The sequence below is a fragment of the Eublepharis macularius genome, chromosome 5 (genome assembly GCF_028583425.1).
Source record: "Eublepharis macularius isolate TG4126 chromosome 5, MPM_Emac_v1.0, whole genome shotgun sequence".
Lineage (NCBI taxonomy): Eukaryota > Metazoa > Chordata > Lepidosauria > Squamata > Eublepharidae > Eublepharis > Eublepharis macularius.
The window spans coordinates 166,724,561-166,742,946 of record NC_072794.1 but is presented as its reverse complement, the minus strand read 5'-3'; the positions used below and the strand labels follow the sequence as shown (position 1 = coordinate 166,742,946).

General features: G+C 44.4%; 1 protein-coding gene across 1 annotated transcript in view; it reads left to right on the top strand.

Moving 5' to 3' along the window:
- TCEA2 (transcription elongation factor A2) overlaps nt 1-18,386 on the top strand; it is a 35,929-nt gene that overhangs the window by 6,160 nt on the left and 11,383 nt on the right. Inside the window, exons 2-5 of the mRNA XM_054979951.1 lie at nt 1,963-2,025; nt 3,554-3,659; nt 5,156-5,246; nt 16,074-16,198. Coding sequence (XP_054835926.1) covers nt 1,963-2,025; nt 3,554-3,659; nt 5,156-5,246; nt 16,074-16,198 — 385 coding nt within the window. The remainder of the gene's footprint in view (nt 1-1,962; nt 2,026-3,553; nt 3,660-5,155; nt 5,247-16,073; nt 16,199-18,386) is intronic.

Genomic DNA, 18,386 nt, shown 5'->3' with positions numbered 1-18,386 from the left:
GGTGTGCAGTCAGTTTGCCGTATTAGTTTGTAGCAGTGAAAGTATCCAATTCCTATGTAGTATAAGCCTTCGATGACCACAGCTCTCCCTGCCAGCTGCATCTGACAAAGAGAACTGTGGTCCCCGAAAGCCCACACCAGGCGTCACTGGGCTCCCCCAGACCACGCCTCTGTAAAGGGAATCTGTTACCTGTGATAATGTGATAACCATTCATAGTCTCTATTCAGTCCCAGCTTGACAGAGTCAAATTTGCATATGAATTCCAATTCAGCAGCCTCCCGTTGGATTTTGTTTTTGAAAGGTTTCTGTTTCTGACTGCCTCCACGCTAATTGCATTCTGTCTCCTTGTGATATATGTCCCCTTCTTTCTCCCCTCTCTCCCCTCCTCTTCTGTATTTGACCAGTTTATGTACCATGCATCTGACGAAGAGAACTGTGATTCTCGAAAGCTTATGCTACAATAAAATTGGTTAGTCTTAAAGGTGCTACTGGACTCTTTTTGATTTTGCTACTACAGACTAACACGGCTAACTCCTCTGGATCTATAAAGATGAATCAGGAACCGCTCCTCTTTATGGAGAGGGAGACATCAAAAGCCAGCAGGCATATCAGTTCAGGCCCCTTCCCGCCTCTGTGGTTAGCCTCAGCAGAGCTTGTTCTGAAAAAGCCCGGAACATTTACTGAGCTAAAAGGACTGGCTGATAGAATGGGTGGAGAAGCTGACATATTCCAGGTTAACACGTGCCCGATTAGCACCGTAGAAAGTTGGCCATGGCAAATATTTTCGTCACATGGAGAGCTGGACAAAAAAGGAGGAAATTGAATTCATGGGTGCAGTGCCAACCAGATTTATGGATTTTTTAAAAAAATGTACTAAAATCATTTGGGTCTTTAAAGTTTAATAAGCGTGTGGATTTTAAGTTAAAAAAAATCTTTTACCTGGCATCCCTAGATCCATTTCCCCCACCTTGTTTTTTGTTGCTGTTGCTTGCTGGTAGGCGGGCCCTTCAGTTGTACTTGCAAATATAGTCACGGACCCAGGGAGAGCGGAGCTGGCGAGAAGCTGCGTTTTCTGCATATCCAGACTATGATGCAAAGACATTTTTGGTTTGGAAACTCTAGCTCATTGAAGGGGAGGAAGGGAGGATGCTCTCTTAATTAGTGATGTGTAACACGTTTAGGTGCTATGGTCAACATTCTTTTTTTCAAAATAGTAAAGAGTCCAGTAGCACCTTTAAGACTAACCAACTTTACTGTAGCATAAGCTTTCGAGAGCCTTCGTCAGATGCCTCTGACGAAGAGAACTGTGTTTCTCGAAAGCTTACGCTGCAGTTAAGTTGGTTAGTCTTAAAGGTGCTACTGGAGTCTTTACTATTTTGCTACTACAGACTAACGCGGCTAACTCCTCTGGATTCTTTTTTCAAAGGCACTTCTCTTTGGGGCAGTTTCCAGGAGCCTGCTGAACTGAGTGGCCTGTGCAGCGGTCGTTGTTCCACATGGGATATGCAGATCAAATCTGGCCAGCAGAAATAGTGATGGACGTGCCCCGTACCTCCTGTGTGAAGAGGCAGTGGGTTAACCAGAGCCGGTTGTCCTTGCCACTTGCTAGGTCCAAGCTGATTTTGAGGCTTGGTTCTTAGCTGCCTGCCGCCCACCGAGAACTTCCGAATGGTCTCTTGCTAGGGTGTGTGATAAACTCATTCACATGTCGTTTCCCCTCCAGGGAGGAATGTTTGCAGATTGCCTCTTCATGGGAGTATCTGGAGTCCTCCTGAGTTTTACACAATTCAAGGCTGCAGCTGCTCAAACAAAATTTTCTGGTTCTGTTCCCGAGAGAATGTTTGTGCTTCTTTGGTCCCAGGAATTCACTCAATATTTGCGGGATCTATTTTCAGAAGATCTCGTAGAAGCTACTCAGATTAATTTACACTGTCACTTTAGAGGATTTATTTCTTTTCCCAGGAAGGGGCAATGGATTTGCTGAAGGAGCTGAAGAGTATGCCTATAACTTTGGACTTGCTGCAGGTAAGTGCAGCTGCTGCATATCTTTTGTCGTCATCTAGTTACCAGTTCCTGAACTCCCTGCCTCCCCACCCTGCTGCCAGTCCCTGTTTTGTGTTGTTACTTGATTGTAAAATCACTTAGAGTCTTTCTACATGGTACATCTGACTCGTGAAGAACACGTGTCCGGAGATGTAGCAGTAGCCAGGAGGGGTAGTTTAAAAAGACAGAGCCGGCGGCAGGGCAAAGGCTTTGCTATACACTGGAGCTGTGTGAAGGGGCTGTGAAATACCAGGAGGGAAACGTCAGCCCATTCTAACCTCTCCAGGTCCAAGCCCGGCTCTGGAGGGCAGCTCCAGCCCATTTCCATTCCTCGCTGCCCTCTGGTTGCCATCCCACACAGCTTTAGCCAGGAGAGGTGAAATTGACAGAGCCTTGGGGAAGTGAAGATGAAATTAACAAACCCTGAAGCCGATCTCTGCTGGCTCTGTCTTTTTAAACTATGCTTTCCGGCTAACATTGTGTCTCCCTACACTTAACGAACACGTGCCGAGGCATCTGATGTAGAGAGACTCCCAAGTTTTGTGGCCTATGCAGAGCTGACCACACTGAGGGTGCTATATATATATATATATATATATATATATATATATATATATATATATATATATATATATTACAACTGCTGTCAGAATGTTATAATAAGGGTTTGCTGCAGTGTTTCTCAAATTCCTGTGATGCCATTTTGTTTATGTAATAAGTTAAAGCAAACTGTTGCTTTCCTTGAAGACTCTATTGCGGTTTTAGCATTTACATTTTCACAGATCTGGAATGATTTGGCAAGGAATGTAAGAAGAGCCTGCTGGATGAGACCAGTGGTCCATTTAGGCCAGGAAATTTTTTCATACGGTGGCTAAAGATTTGTCCTGTAGGGACAACAAATGGGGCATAGAAGTCAAGGTTATCCCCTGATGTTGCCTGTTAGCATTTATTTATTTATTTAATTAGATTTATACTCTGTTCGTCCTGCATTGATATTCAGAAGTTTGCTGCTTCTGAACATGGAGGTTCTCTTTCCTCATTGATTGTCCTTTCCTCCTCGAATCTGTCTAACCCCCCTTTTAAAGCCATCAGTGCTTGTGCCCTTCACTACGTCCATGAGCAATGAATTTCACAGCTTCGTTAGTCATTTGACGTCATTAGTCAAAGAAGTATTTCCTTTTGTCCGTCCTGAGTCCTTTGATCAAGGCAGAGAAGAACAAGGGTGGTGGAGGAATGAGGTCAAATGACAGAGGGATGGGGTCAGCCGAATCAAGCCGTTCTGAAGCAGAGGCAGGGAAGTCCTTGGTGGGACGAATGACTCAATTGTTCTAAAGCACTTGCAACCGTCAAAGTGGTGCTTAGTGAAATAACCCTGGTGCAAAATGCCAAGTAGCCTAAAAGTTGTTCACAGCTGTCAGTCACCGCTGAAGTGGCCGCAAGTCTCCTTGTCAGCATCTTTGCCTAGCCAGTCACATGACGAACTGGTCACTTCTTGCCTGTTGCTTTGCAGTCCACTCGCATTGGGATGTCTGTGAATGCCCTCCGGAAGCAGAGCGCAGACGAAGAGGTGATCGCACTGGCCAAATCGCTTATCAAGGCCTGGAAAAAACTCCTCGGTAAGGGAATGAGCCATGCTTGAGTAGATGTATAAGAAGAACCCCACCGAAGGTCCGTTCCCTCCGGCGCTCTAACATTGGCCAGCCAGATGCCAGTTAATAGGGCATGCAGACAAAGCTTTCCCATTGTTTGTTCCTCTCTCTAATATTCAGAGGTATACTGTTACTGAACAGGTAGCTGTTTCATCAAGTCATGGCTGCTCTTTGTGTGTCTCGAAGTCTGTATTTGGCACAAAACAGGAGCCTGACTACCTATTAAACCAGTAGTCCTTCAAATTTTAGCTTGTGACAAAAAGACTGTGTTCCTCCATCGGGAGCAGCAGAGCCTTCAAAATACTTGGCATGGTGCCTTTCTGGGGCATTGGCGGTGCCTGTAAGTAGTACATTAGATTTTTGAGTGCATCCTCTTCTTGGCACAGCCTCAGTTGCCAGAAGAGCGCCTCTCTTTCCCTCACACTTGGTTGTATCAGCTGCTGTTCCTCAAACACTCATAGGATGCAGGAGGGGGACCGCTTGGTCTAATTACCCTTGTGACCATACAAGGGAGGGGCCGTGCTGGAAGATGCATGTACTGCTCTACAGCGGAGTCCCGGTAGGGGTTGGAAAGAACGCACGCTCCTCTTGAAACCTTGGCGTGTTGCTAAGATCCCTGTTCTTCTGCAGTTCTTCAGTGTTTGGTCGTGTGAGCCAAGATTAAGGAGCTGACAGCTGCTCTGGGCAGCAAGGCCGCATGACAGCCCCTGAAGCAACAGGAAGAGAATAATAACAACAACAACAACAACAAAAACATTTGATTTATATACCGCCGTTCAGAACAACTTAACACCCACTCAGTGCGGTTTTCCAAAGTGTGTTGTTATTATCCTCAAAACAAACATCCTGTGAGGTGGGTGGGGCTGAGAGAGCTTTGGAAGAGCTGTGACTGACCCAAGGGCACCCAGCTGTCTTCAGGTGGAGCAGTGAGGAATCAAACCTGGTTTTCCAGATTAGAATCCTGCCGCTCTTAACCACACCAAACTGACTCCTGGACACCTTTGTCTCCACATTAAATAGAATCAGCATTTTTATCCTGCTCTCCTGTCAAGGAGCTCAGGGTGGCATGCATGGTTTCCCCCTTGCCTATTTTATCCTCACAACAACCTTGCGAGGTAGGTTAGTCTGAGAGAGCGCAACTGGTCTCAGGCCACCCAGTGAACTTCATGGCCAAGTGGAGATTTGAACCTGAGTCTCCCAGGTCCTAGTCCGAGACTTTAACCGCTACACAATACTGGCTTTTCAGGCTCACCCAGCGAGTGGGTGCTGTATCCACTAAACCATGCTGTCTCTCTTTGCCACCATAGATGATAGGATCAGGCTACTAGACAAGCTCATTTACAAATGATCAAGCGGCTGGATGTCTGTCTGTCTGTCTGTCTGTCTCACATACTCAGAATTACAGTTAAATGTGGCAACTTTATTATTATTTTTTTGCTTGTTCCCTCCTGTACCACATTCAGATGCCTCGGAGGAGAAGAATGACGAGAAGAAAAAGAATTCCTCTTTGCCCACTTCCTCTTCCAAGGAAAGCGGTGACTCAAGAGACCAAAGGTAAAGTATCCTTCTAGCCAGAGGTGACACTCTGCTATCTTGTATCCCCTCCGACCCCTGCCCGTTACTTCACTGAAACCACTGATCTGTTGTCCTTCCCTTCTTTATTGGAATGGGATGCCTTATCCCACCCAGCACAAATGAAGCCTGCCTAAAACGAATGGGTGCAAATAGAAGAGGGTGGGTGCAAGTAGATCGATCAGTTTAGTATCATCTTTATTTTTATTTTTAAGCTACAGTTGTAAATGGAAAAATAAACGTCTACAAAACCCTGTGACTTCAGTGCGTTTACTTTGATTACTTTTGTTTATGGTTTATTTCACATTCACATCTTCTTGATTCTGTCTCACGCTTGTCTTTTCTTTATTAATAAAAATATCACTTCTAGTTTTGTTGATTTACTTTGTGTTTCATTCTTTTTTTTCTTTATTATTAACATGTTCTGCCCCTCCCTTCCCCTTCCACTGTGTACACATACAAACACACACGATTTCCTTCTAGAAATTTTAAGGCTTTGCAATTCAGTTGGAACAGGAGAGACTGCAGTAGGGAAAACTTCTGCTGTTTAGTTTGAAACAAGTGTGCCATTTAACAGTCCCACAACTTATCAGCAACAATCTGTGCAGACAACACACGGGGGCTAAATTTCAAGGCACATTGCTGCTGCCTGTTGCCCATAGTGTGATAGCACAAGCACAAATCTGAGAAACTTGTTACGCATCAGTGTTCATGGATCTGTGGACCTGTGGGGGTCCTACCGTATTTAATTGAAAGGAAGACTACCTTGAATGTAAGACTACTCCACCTATACATTTTATACACAAAAAGGTTTTTATTACTGGATATAACTGTAAATTGTATGTGTATTGAAGGTAACTCCCTTCTTCTTCTTCTTTTTTGATGGCATACCTGATTTAAAAACCCTAGTCTTGCACTGGAGTAAATATTGTAGTTTTGTAGGTCAGAATATTTATGCTGGTCTGGCCTTTCAGACATAGTTATTATAAACATGAAGCTGTGTAAGAAACTTACTTGTAGGGGAAATACATAGTCACTCAGTGGTGTGGTGGTTCCTTAAATTCTGGTCCAAGGAGGACAGAAAGTGGGCGGAGAGCTGTCTCTATGTATCCTCCAGCACTGACGTGCTCTAAGCATTGCTGTTGTTCTGCCGTTGTTTGGAAATACAGGGAGGCAAGGGGCATATAATGGCCAGCAGTTGCGAAGGACCAGCTTTCCCATACTTTGAGCCGCCACCGACTTGGTACTCAAGTGACCATGGCTCCTTCTTTGGATTTCTTGCACTGCGCTGCCTTCCAAACAGCAGAGGATTTTTGGGGAGCTTTCACATAACTTCATAATACAATCGGCTCCCTTCTACATTTCCCCCCTGCCTCATCAGATTTTTTTCCTCGAATGTGCTCTGGTACAATTTTTCCTGAAAGACTTCACCCATAGCAATTTTGCTCATAGTGTAGATGAGGAGGTCCAGATTTGCAGACTTCCATGCCCACAGCAACGCCAAGTCCTTGTTGCTCCTGCCTCCACACTGGGCTTTCCGCCTCTTTTTAAAAAAATGATGCCAGGGGGGTGGGGGCTTGCCTGGCCTGGCTTCCTCTGCCCAGCTCCCAATGCTTTGGGTTGGAAAAGAGAAAAAAGTTGTTGCATCCGAGCAAAGCTGTACTTGAAAGGTGCCCAAGGGAGAAAGAGAAAGCAGAGAGGAAGGAGTGAGGGATGGGCAGGTGGGGCGGATTTTCAAGAAGTAGGTGGTACTCACACCAAGAGTCCTGCTTGCAGAGGCAGATGGGTTCACTGTGTGGCGGCCAGCCATTACTCCCCTCCAGATGGACTTTGGTGGGCAGTTGCAATAATGGGTCTCTGCTGCTTTATCAATTGCCACTGTAAACTCTTGGCAGGAGGACAAATGGAGCTACGGCATGGTGAGCAGCCCCCATTTTCTCTCCAGAAGGAGGTGTGTGTGTGCATGTGTGTGCGGCAAGGGCCAGTGGTGCCCTTTAAAAAAGCAGTTGCTATATCACAATAGCCTTCTAACACTATAATGATACAGTGTTAGACCTAAGGAAAGCATGGAGAATCTCCCCCGTATAGATGCTCCGTTGTTCCTGCAAGCGCAGCTCCATCCACATTGGCAATGAGTGCCCCTTGACAAATCATCTCCATGTGGAAACTGCCCTTTTATACGATTCTACCCTCGGTCATCAGAGATGAGGAGAAGGTGGGGTGGGATAGGAAGCTAGGTGGGACTTGCCATTCCAGATCCTTAACCCCTTCTAGATTCTGAACCTTTGTTTTGACACCGCAGTGTAATTTAAGTCTCCACAGCCGCAGCTGAGAATTCATTTCTTGACTCAGTTTCTCAGTATGGAGCACTGGGAAGTAGGAAGCAATTCTGAGTTTCTTGTAAATGTAAGATAGGTCGAGGCCATACACTCGAGTACTATTTATACAAAGTTGAGCTCCTTGCCTAACTACGGTAAGCTCACGTCAATGCTCTCCCTGTTTTGCCTTTTATACTGGTGAAGTCCAAATCGCTTGTCCTGAAGGTGGACTCTTTGTGGTTGTATTTTCAACAGCAGAAGCCCTGCTCTTTTGGCATCTAAACTGGGCCTTAGTTTTACTTGTGCGCTTGATGAGAATTGTGTTAAATCGCCAGGTTTTTTGAAGCATGGGTGTCTGAGATTTTCTCCATTACTTGAAAACAAAGACACACTCTGAAACCCAGTGAACAAACATTATAGAATGTTTGGGTAAACCTAGACAAGTCCATTATTTGTGAATGCCGTAAATGGGAAGTGAACTGTAGCAAAGTCAATCATACATCCAATTCCCATACGTCAAACTAGTCCTGTGACTCGCAAGCATGAACTAGGGGCATGTTTGGCCACTAGCCACAGATTGATCAAGTGAGCAATCTGTGCCATGTGTTCCGGGGAAAAGTAAAAGCAAAATAATACAAAACCGCAAGTCATTTGCCAGTCCCATCTGAGACCCAAATAAAAACTAAGCTCATCCATTGAGTCTCATTCTATCAGTTCAGTCAAAACAACTGCGATGCAGGCAGGCAAATTCCGCATTGCCGTAGTTTCACCAAGTTTGTCGTTTGTGACCTCTACCACATAAACGCTTTGCATGTAAAAAACCCCAGGTTCTGCCCCTCAAAATCTCCAGCTAAAGAGGGATTTCAGGGAAAGGACTGCTTGTTGAGCTCCTGAAAACCCTGCATAGGGAGTTGGCTATATTGATACTCTGTGACTCAGTCCGAGGGATTTTCGTACGCTCCGGCTGAAGTCCTGACTTTCTGCATAGACCAACAACTGCCTTTAGTGACAGCATGTCAGAATGTTCTCCGTGCCATCGTAATCTGATCTACTCAGTATCTTACTCATGTCTATTCAGAGGCGTTTACTCCCTGAAATGCATTCTCTGGATTGTTCTGCCTGATGCTTAGAGCCAGGGCTCATTTTGAGGGGGAATGCACCGGAACACAGTTCCGGCAGTTCCCCAAAGAGGTCACATGTCAAGTGGCCCCGCCCACCTGACTTGGCTATTTGGACCTGTTTTGGCCCGGGTTGGGGCCAAAACGGCCCGGATCGGGCCTCTGATGGGTGGTGGATCACTCTCCCGCTCATCAGCGGCCTGATCCTGCCCATTTCGGGCCCCTTTTTGGCATTTTCAGCCCCTTTTTGCCATTTTGGGCCCAGTTTCATCCCTGAATGGCCAGGATTGGGCCCAAAACAGCCAGCATAGGTGATGTCAGGGGGTGTGGCATATGCAAATCAGTTATGCCAATGACATTTCCAGTGATGGCAAGGGGCGTGGCATATGCTAATGAGTTATGCTAATGAGTTCCTCCAGCTCTTTTTCTACGAAATGACCCCTGTGTAGAGCAGAAATGCAGGTCATACTGTTACCTGTGATGCTGCCTGAAATGAAAAATGTATGGACAGTGTTCTCAGATGGAGCACATCATTCCCTAGAAACTTAACAGAAGCACTAACAGTGGTCAGAGGTAACATTGTAGTAAGTATAGTAGCTCCAGCCAAACCTTTGGGACTACTTCGGGGTAAGTAATGGGAAAAGATTTTTTAAAAATAAACAACTGTATCACTGTGTGGTTCTTGAAGCCAGTATTTGGAGCATAGCCATCAAAACCACCTTTCTGTCCCAACGTGTGAAGCGAGTCAGTAATGTTGATGGGATACAGGTGAGGGTGGTCTTTTAGATTCACGCGATCATATGGACATATGCTGGTGTTGTCTGGCAGGTGCAGAAGCCCACTCTCCGTGGTTGCTGTGCCACTGTGTTTTCTGTTAGAGGACACTATTGATCATGGATTTGTGTGTGTGTGTGTCTGCATTGCAGAGAGAGAAAGGTGGAAAATAAACCGACCGAGTGATAACTGCGTAATCTTGGTTATATGAGGAAATTGCGACATCTTGGCAGCACCCTGGGCACAACCTGATGTCTCAGGGGGTGTGAAATTGGGAGGGATCTGTGTAACCATGTAATATGAAACTGGGACATAGTATATTTGAATATGCCAACGCAAGGCTGATAAACAGGGATCCTCCTCTGTTCATATCACTTTTCATGGGAATGAGCCCATGGTGAGGAAATCATATGGCTGGTCTGCACTGTAATTCTGTACTGGTATGTGCCCGGTTTAATTGTCTAGGTGTTCCCCAGGAATCCTGGGAATTGGGTTGGAGGGGCTGCTGTGAATGAGGACTTAAAATTTCTGGAAATTTTCAAGCCACAGGGAAAAACAATTTTTTTCCAGGAAAAAAACTCCAGAAATTTTGGGGAAGATTGAAATATATGCAATACTATCAAGCCTAAACTTCCTTTACTGATTGAACAACATAAAATTAATTGTTCATAACTTAGCTTATAAAATTGTACTATTTGTCATATTTAGTGGTGGAAAGTAGCCTCAAGTCATAGCTGACTTACGGCAACCCCTGGTGGGGTTTTCAAGGCAAGAGACTAACAGAGGTGGTTTGCCATTGCCTGCCTCTGCAACCCTGGTCTTTGTTGGAGGTCTCCCATTCAATAAGGCCGACCCTGCTTAGCTTCTGAGATCTGATGAGATCAGGCTCACCTGGGCTATCCAGGTCAGAGCATTTGACATATTTATGCATTGAAAAATTATATATATATATATCTTCATTTTCTGTAAGAAAAATTGTGAGCATCCTCAGTACTTGAGAAGGAGTTGCAAAATGCTGTTCCCTATGTTACCATAACTCGCATATCTTTAATTTTTGAGAGGTAGGAAAAAATGAAAGTTGAAAGTAGAAATCAAATTCTGTAGAAATTCAAAGAAAATGTATTATTCAGACAGAAACTGTCATAAAGTTATGATAAGTAGGACTACCAGCATTTCTGGATATTAAACAGAATTTAATAGCACTGAAAACTCTGCATGCTTTAATAATGTATTATCACACAATAGCATATTGCTACCAAAATGATTTCCATTTAAACACACAAAAAAACCTGAATATGTCTACCATTTGAGACTTTTCCCAGCGTTCCCCCAAATTTCCCCAGTAGGAAAGCCCTCACACTTTTTCATGCGATGGAGTTTGATTATAAAAAAGTGCCTTAAGAAGCATTTTACTCATTCTAAAATAAAATATTTCGTAAGAGTTCTTTTTAAAGCACCCCCGCCCCCAGATTTTCCAATTTTTCTGTCAAAAATGGGGGGAAAGGTCAGGAGGGGAGACAGAATCTCCCTCAACTTATTTTTCTGAGCCTTCACATCTCTAGCTGTGAACTCAGCAATCCCTACAAGTACAATTCCCAGGGTTCCATGGGGACAAGGAAAGACTGTGAAAGCACTTTAATTCTGTTGTGTAGGGGTGGTTGGGGAGGGAAGGTGGCATGGTATAGCCTAATCGCATCAGATCTCGGAAGCTAAGCAGGGTCAGGACATGGATGGGCATCCACCAAGGAAGACTCTGCAGAGGAAGGCAATGGCAAACCAACTCTGCTTCTCGCTTGCCTTGAAAGCTCCTTACCCGGGTCATCATAAGTCGATTGCGACTAGATAGCACACACACAGGGCTGATGGAGAGGATCCTCCAGTGGTCAAGACTAGAGATGGGCACGAACTGGAAAAAACTGAACCATGTGGTTCGTGGTTCGTCAAATTTCATGAACCATGAACTTTCACGAACCTGCCCCTGGTTCGTGAACCAGTTCGTTTGGTTCATGAAAATGTCACATCCAGTTCAGAAAATCGTTACTTCTAGGTCAGCAGAAGGTCACTTCCGGGTCAGCAGAAGGTCTGCAGGAAGTCCATCCCCTGTTGCCTAGGAAACTGATTGATTGGTGCCAGGCTGTATTCAGTGACGAACCAAAAGACGAACCAAACAAAGCAGCCTAAAAGTTCGTGGCGGTTCGTCAGAAATGGGACCTGATGAACCGTGGTTTACAAACCACGAACCGACCTGGTTCGTGCTTAATTTTGGTTCGTATTTTGGTCCGTGCCCATCTCTAGTCAAGACCAGGCCTTTTCAGTTTAGAACGGTTCTGTAAACCTAAACAAGCCGTAACATTTTCCATCCTCTTCTAAAAACCCTCCAGGGAAAGATAGCTCAAAATGCCTCTTAGGAACTTGGTTTCAGACTGAACACTTCATATTGTGAATAAATTCTTCCTCATTTTCACCTACAGTCTGTTTCCTGCATCCTGTGATCTGATTCTCAGAACAGATGTTGTACTGAGATTCAGGATTAGATGAAGAGTCATTGCAAAAAAAAAAAATTGTCAAGGCAAGACAAAATAGCGGAATATGGAGAAGCCAATAATGTCCTCTTCTTTGCAAAGTATGCACTGTTGCTGAATGTGGGAGCCAAGAACAGCTGTATTAAATCTCCCACATTACTTGACAAATTTAAGAAGGGCTGTTCTATTGCAGACAAAGTAAGAAATCTGTGGCACTGCATAGACTAACGAATGTTGCAGATGCTTTTGTGAGCTAGAGCCCACTTTCTCAGATGCAACTTAAGCCCACAAAAACCTTCTTCCATAACACGCAGGTTATTTCAGCTCTTTTTGGTTTCCACTGCGCATTCTTAGCAGCACGAGGCATAAGCTGATCTCCAACCTTTCCTGTTCTGTCCTGATCTCCCCATCAAAGAACAACTGTTTCCGTACCGTTTCCATGTGCATTCTGTCATCTTAACTGATGTTTATGAATGGGGTATGACAATCTATTGACTGGACCATGGCTTCGTTTAAACCTACCGTTATCATAAACTCTGAATCAAAACAGAGTTTTTGATCAGAGCTTTGGTCTAGTCTGAAGCTTAAATGCATGTTCATTTCAGATGAAAGAGGAAGTCTGTGTAAAGCAAGCAGGTCGGACCCATGTAGAGAACGTGGTTTTTGCACTGCGGATGCACTGGGCACAACTTCCTGGAATAATAATAACCTTGCACTTTGATTTAATAAACCTTTATATTTTTACCTTGTGTGGGTTATTAAGACTCTGAGGCCTCACTGCTATAAAACCTCTGCTGAACTCACCCTATGTGTGCTTGAGATCCACCTACCTATTCTTTGGCTGTGAACTCTGCCTGCAAACTTACCCTTGCAAGGTAGACTTTGCTTTGGCTAAATTCCCTAATAGGCTCTGGATCTTTGCTCCCTAACTACTTAGCCTAGGGATAGACTGGGGAGCTGGTGGCAGCTTATCTGGTTTGCTATTTGCAACAGGACCTTCCAGGCAGCCTGTGTCCCTTCCCCTTAGCTGGGCTGGGCCCCAGGGGTCTGGAACTCCTTGACATGGTTAAGAAATAGTTACGCATTTTTCTCTACAGTTAGCCCATTCATTTAACTAGAACTTACGCAGGAGAAAATCCCAGGATGCAGTACCTTAAAGCTGATACGCAGAACTAGGATTTATTTGTTTAGAAAATTTGAACGTTTGGTGCTCACTTGAAATGGGGCTGATGATACTGCCTACCTTGCAGAGCTGTTGTAAGAATTAAGACTAGGGTTGCCAACTGGACTGGGAAAAATTGCCCATTCTTTAATAATGTTTGGAAATCGGTAAATGAAGCTGTTGGTGAAATGGAAGTAAATAGCATCCTATTAAACTTCTATTAAAAGAGACAGGACTTTTTATTCTAGACCAGTTGGCAACCCTCATTACAACGAGTTAGTGGCATGTATCCTACCCTCTCCTCAGCAAACTTTGAAGCATTCTTCCAGCCTGAGAAGCCTTCTACCAGCTTAAGTAGCTTTTATTTATTCACTTAGTAGATTTTTCTCTGCTTTCCCTTCCTCTTGGGCACATGTGAAGTAGGGTAGGCTGAGAGAGGGTGACTTTCAACATGGACAATATACAGGAAGTATTATTTCATTGCCCATTACTTAAGTAATCTGGTTTTGCATCCTGGTTGAGTTGCGGGCTCTTCCACAAATGTACTCAATGGACTTAGGCTTATCCCTGTATCTTATATCTGCAATATGAGGATAATATCTTACAACAGGTGCTTTAAGTATTCAGCAATAAAGATCTGCACAAATGCTAACATAGCGTTAAATGCTGTCTTTATCCCCAATTTGGGCTTGTTGATGTGAAATAAGCTGAATATTGCAATATATGTCACATATTCCAAAGTGATCTACTTTTCTTTCTGTGGCTGATGATACGGCTGTTTTTGTGTTAAAGGATTCTGATCTCATGTGCACCTATGCAGGGCTCATTTTTAGAGGGAACACATAGGAACGCAGTTCCAGTAGTTCCCCATAGAGGTCACATGTCAGGTGGCCCTGCCCACCTCACTCTTGGCCATTTGGGGCCCGTTTTGGCCTGGATTAGGGCCGAAACGGCCCAGATCGGACCTCTGACAGGTGGTGGATCACTCTCCCACTCAGCAGCAGCCCAATCCTGACCATTTTGGGCCCCCTTTTGGCTATTTTCAGCTCCTTTTTGCCATTTTGGGGCCAATTTCGGTCCTGAATGGCCAGGATTGGGTCCAAAACAGCCAGAATAGGTGATGTCAGGGGGTGTGGCATATGCAAATCAGTTATGCTAATGACACGGCATATGCTAATTAGTTATGCTAATGAGTTCCTCCAGCTCTTTTTCTACGAAATGACCCCTGCACCTATGTATTGGGTTCAAAGTGGGTGGAGGCAGGCCAGCTGTTGTCCTCCTCCCCGTCCCCCCCCTTTTCTGTTTTAGGCGATAAACCCATGCACAAGTTGGCTCAGTCATTTAACTGGATTTCTTTGTGGGGGAACATAGGGAAGCAACACTTAAAATCAGCAAGGGCTATTTTTCAGTACTGCTTTTGAACAAGAACATACATTTTCTCATGTGTCCCAGCCATTGTTCAATTACTTAGTTGATCGCTGCCGCTGACAATTCATCCCAATATGAATAAGTAATACAGGTTTCTTAACAGACTTTTTATGAATATTCCACACTGACAAGACTTGCGCGAGAGAATTCTCCGTAAATTCTAAACATTCGGCTCTGCTCACCTTCCTTTATTCTTTCAACTGAACCAAATGTGCATGTACTCCAAGGGGGACTGATAACTGGCTAGAAATATTTTAATTAAATCTTGTAATGGGCTCAAAAACCGTGGCTTGATCGAACCAATGATGGGGTGGAGGCCACACGGATACTGCAGTTAACACAGAGTCTGATAATTGTACAGGAACTCGGTTATTATTTGCTTAGCAGATCAGGACAGAAACACCACCTTTTTAGCTTCTACTTTCTGTTCAGATTTGACATATTGTTTGTGTTGTGTAGTACTTTGTGTTGTGTAATACTTTGCATCAGAAGAGCCCTGCTGGATCAGACCAGTGGTATACCGAGTCCAGCATCCTGTTTCCCATGGTGGCTAGGTAGATGTCTGGGAAGACCCATAACAGGGCTGCAGAAGCCCTCTTTGTTTCTTTCTTAGAAAATGGCATTTGTAGATATACCAATCACAAAACCACCGGGAAAACCCAGGGAGGTACAAGAATCAAAAATCAAACACCTTAATATCAATTTACAAAGCTATTTTAGCTCATTTATAACAAAGGTTTTAAGCTCATTTATAACACACAATCATTCAGCTGACTGAAATATCAAGACCCGTGTACAAAGTAAATGAATACAAAGTAAAGTCCAATCCTGCGAAGGCAATGTCCTTGTCTAGTATTCCAGGTGGCCCTTGTTAGCACACCAAACACATTTGTACTCCAATGATGCGCTTGAACGACAAGCTGAAAAGCGGGCAACGAGCTTCACCGGCCTCTTCTTTTTTTGCTCGTTTCGAGGTTAAATCTTCATCCGGCCATTCGTTAATTTTATTCAATAAAGTAGTCACAAAGTCTCAATTTCCCATATTTTTCCAAGTCAGTAACAGTTTGATTTTTGATTCTTGTGCCTCCCTGGGTTTTCCCGGTGGTTTTGTGATTGCTTTAGGAGGTTTTCCACCTGTTTGGGTCTATTTGTAGATATACCACCTCCAAATACAGCGGTCCCGTTTAGCCGTGATGGCTAATAGCCATGGATATACTTTCCTCGATTAATTTGTCTAACCTGCCTTTAAAGGCATCTAAGTTAGCGGCCCTCACCACATCTTATGGTAGTGAGTTTCACAAGAAGTACTTTATTTCATCTCTTCCAAATCTACTGCTCTTCGATTTCTTCTGGCAAGGCCTAAATTCTTGCTTTCCTCTCCCCCGCCCACAATAATTCACCTCTCACATTCCCATCAGGCTGTCATTACGTGATGTCTGTAAGGCAGTCTGAGAAATTCTGACTGGTTTCTCTTGTGGCTCCAACAGAAGGCAGGATCCTCCGAAGACCCTGACCACTCCCAAAATCACAACCTTCCCACCGGTGCCTGTCACATGTGACACCGTGCGCAACAAATGCCGAGAAATGTTGACTTCTGCCCTGCAGACAGACAGTAAGTAGCCAGGAAAATTAACATGCCCCCCCTTTTCCTGCTTTCATCAGCATTCTTATTTGTGACATCTCTGAATCCAGAATCCAGATGTTACAAAAAAAGCCCTTCCTTCGGAAATGTTTGCAGTGATCACTGTCAAATCCTTGAAATGCCCGATCCGTCGCTCATTTCCTTCTGACAATGTGTGGAGGAAAGTGGCCGCACATACTGACTTGTAATTGTTATAAGAAGCCTAATTATTGTTTCTAATTATATTGGGTTAACTGTCTTGAATGGGTTGTTTTGTATATCGGTGCAAGCTGCTTTGAACAAACTGGAAAAGTGGGATGCAAATATTCTTTGTGAATAAAATGCAAAGTGTCGAGAGTAGACGGGAGCCCGAAGTTGATTCCGAAAGTATGATTCTGGCCTCTTTTGCTCTGTGCGGTGCCTCCTATGATACAAAGAAATGGATACAGTCAGGGCTTTTTTCCCAGCGGGAATGCGGTGGAATGGAGTTCTGGAACCTCTTGAAAATGGTCACATGGCCGGTGGCCCCGCCACCTGATCTCCAGACAGAGGGGAGTTTAGATTGCCCTCCGTGCCGCTGAGTGGTGTGGAGGGCAATCTAAACTCCCCTCTGTCTTGAGATCAGGAGGCAGGGCCACTGACCATGTGACCATTTTCACAAAGGGGAATTTAAACTTAAAAAAACTACCCCCTTGTTCCAGCTGACCCAAAGTGACGTCATTGTGCGGTCTTGAGTTCAACCACTGAGTTCCACCCCCTCTTTTCCCAGAAAAAAAGCCCTGGATACAGTGATGTCTATGTATACCCTGTGCTTTAAATAAGAAAAAAAAATCAAAAGCTGGTTCAGAATACAATCTTATTTTTATCCTGCATGCATGGTGCGCCTCTTCTCCACTGTATCTTCACAACCACGTGAGCTGGGCCAGGAGCACATGCTGAGCCTAACCTAAGTTTTTGGGTCGTGGGGATAAACAGAGGAAAGGGGAATGATATGAGCTGCTTTGGTTCCGCGTTGGGGAGAAAGGCAGGGTGTAAGTACAGTAAATAAGTCTGTGAGACTGACTGGCCCGAAGTCACCCAATAAGCGTCTTAGTGTCCCCCCCCCAGCTTTTGTCATATACAAATACAGGAGTAAAACCAGCTGTTTCAAAAGACGCTAATAGTGTTAGTAACATTCTATGAATCTTTTGATGTGCATCATGTTCCAAGGGTTGTGCATGTTGTTGATAACTGTCTTAAATCATAGAGCTTCGGTGGAGCTGATGAATTTTCAGCAAGTTGAAAAGCTAAATTATGTCTCTGTTGCCATGGTCAATATCACGTTATTTCCAAATGGATATGGCGCACTTCCATTACTGTATAGACATCTCATTGAACGAAGTTTTGTAGGAATTATAGGATGATCATCTGGTATGATTGGTTTTGTGGTTGACAGTTGTTGTTGTTTATATGTCCAAAGAAGGGGATCCATTTTTCAGTTGATCTGGGGTAGATATCGGCTTGGAGAAGGTCTTCTGTGTTTTTTTCCCTCTTATGTAGTGGTCCTATACCTTTGTGTACCAATTTGCTAGTGTAGGTGGTTTTTGTGAACAAGCTTCATAGTTGGATGTATTGTCGAAGGCTTTCACAGCCGGAGAACGATGGTTGTTGTGGGTTTTCCGGGCTGTATTGCCAAGACCACGGCAATACAGCCCGGAAAACCCACAACAACCACAGCTTCATAGTTGAGTGGGGATTTGGACCCCCCTTATTCTGTGGTCTCTGTTGTCATTAATCACTGCATCACACTGGCTGAGACAGGGACCGCCAGCTCATGAAACCCCTCATCCAGCTCTTGTCTGCTATGAAGCTTAATTCTGATGAGACAGAGGTTCTCTGGGTTAGTAGAAAGGCTGGCCAGCAATGTGAGATCTCCCGTCTTCGGTGGGACTACACTCCCCTTGAAAAGTCAAGTTCATAGCTTGGGAGTACTGCTTGACATAGGAGTCACCTTAGAAAGTCAGGAGGTTCAGAGTGCTTTTACCCAACTTTGGCTGGTGTGTCAGCTGCGCCAGTTCCTGGTTCAGTCAGATCTAGCCACAGTGATCCATGTCTTAGTTGCATCTCGACTGGACTATTGCAATGCGCTCTTCTTGGGGCTACCCTGGAGGGGTGTTTGGAAGCTGAAGATAGTGCAGAA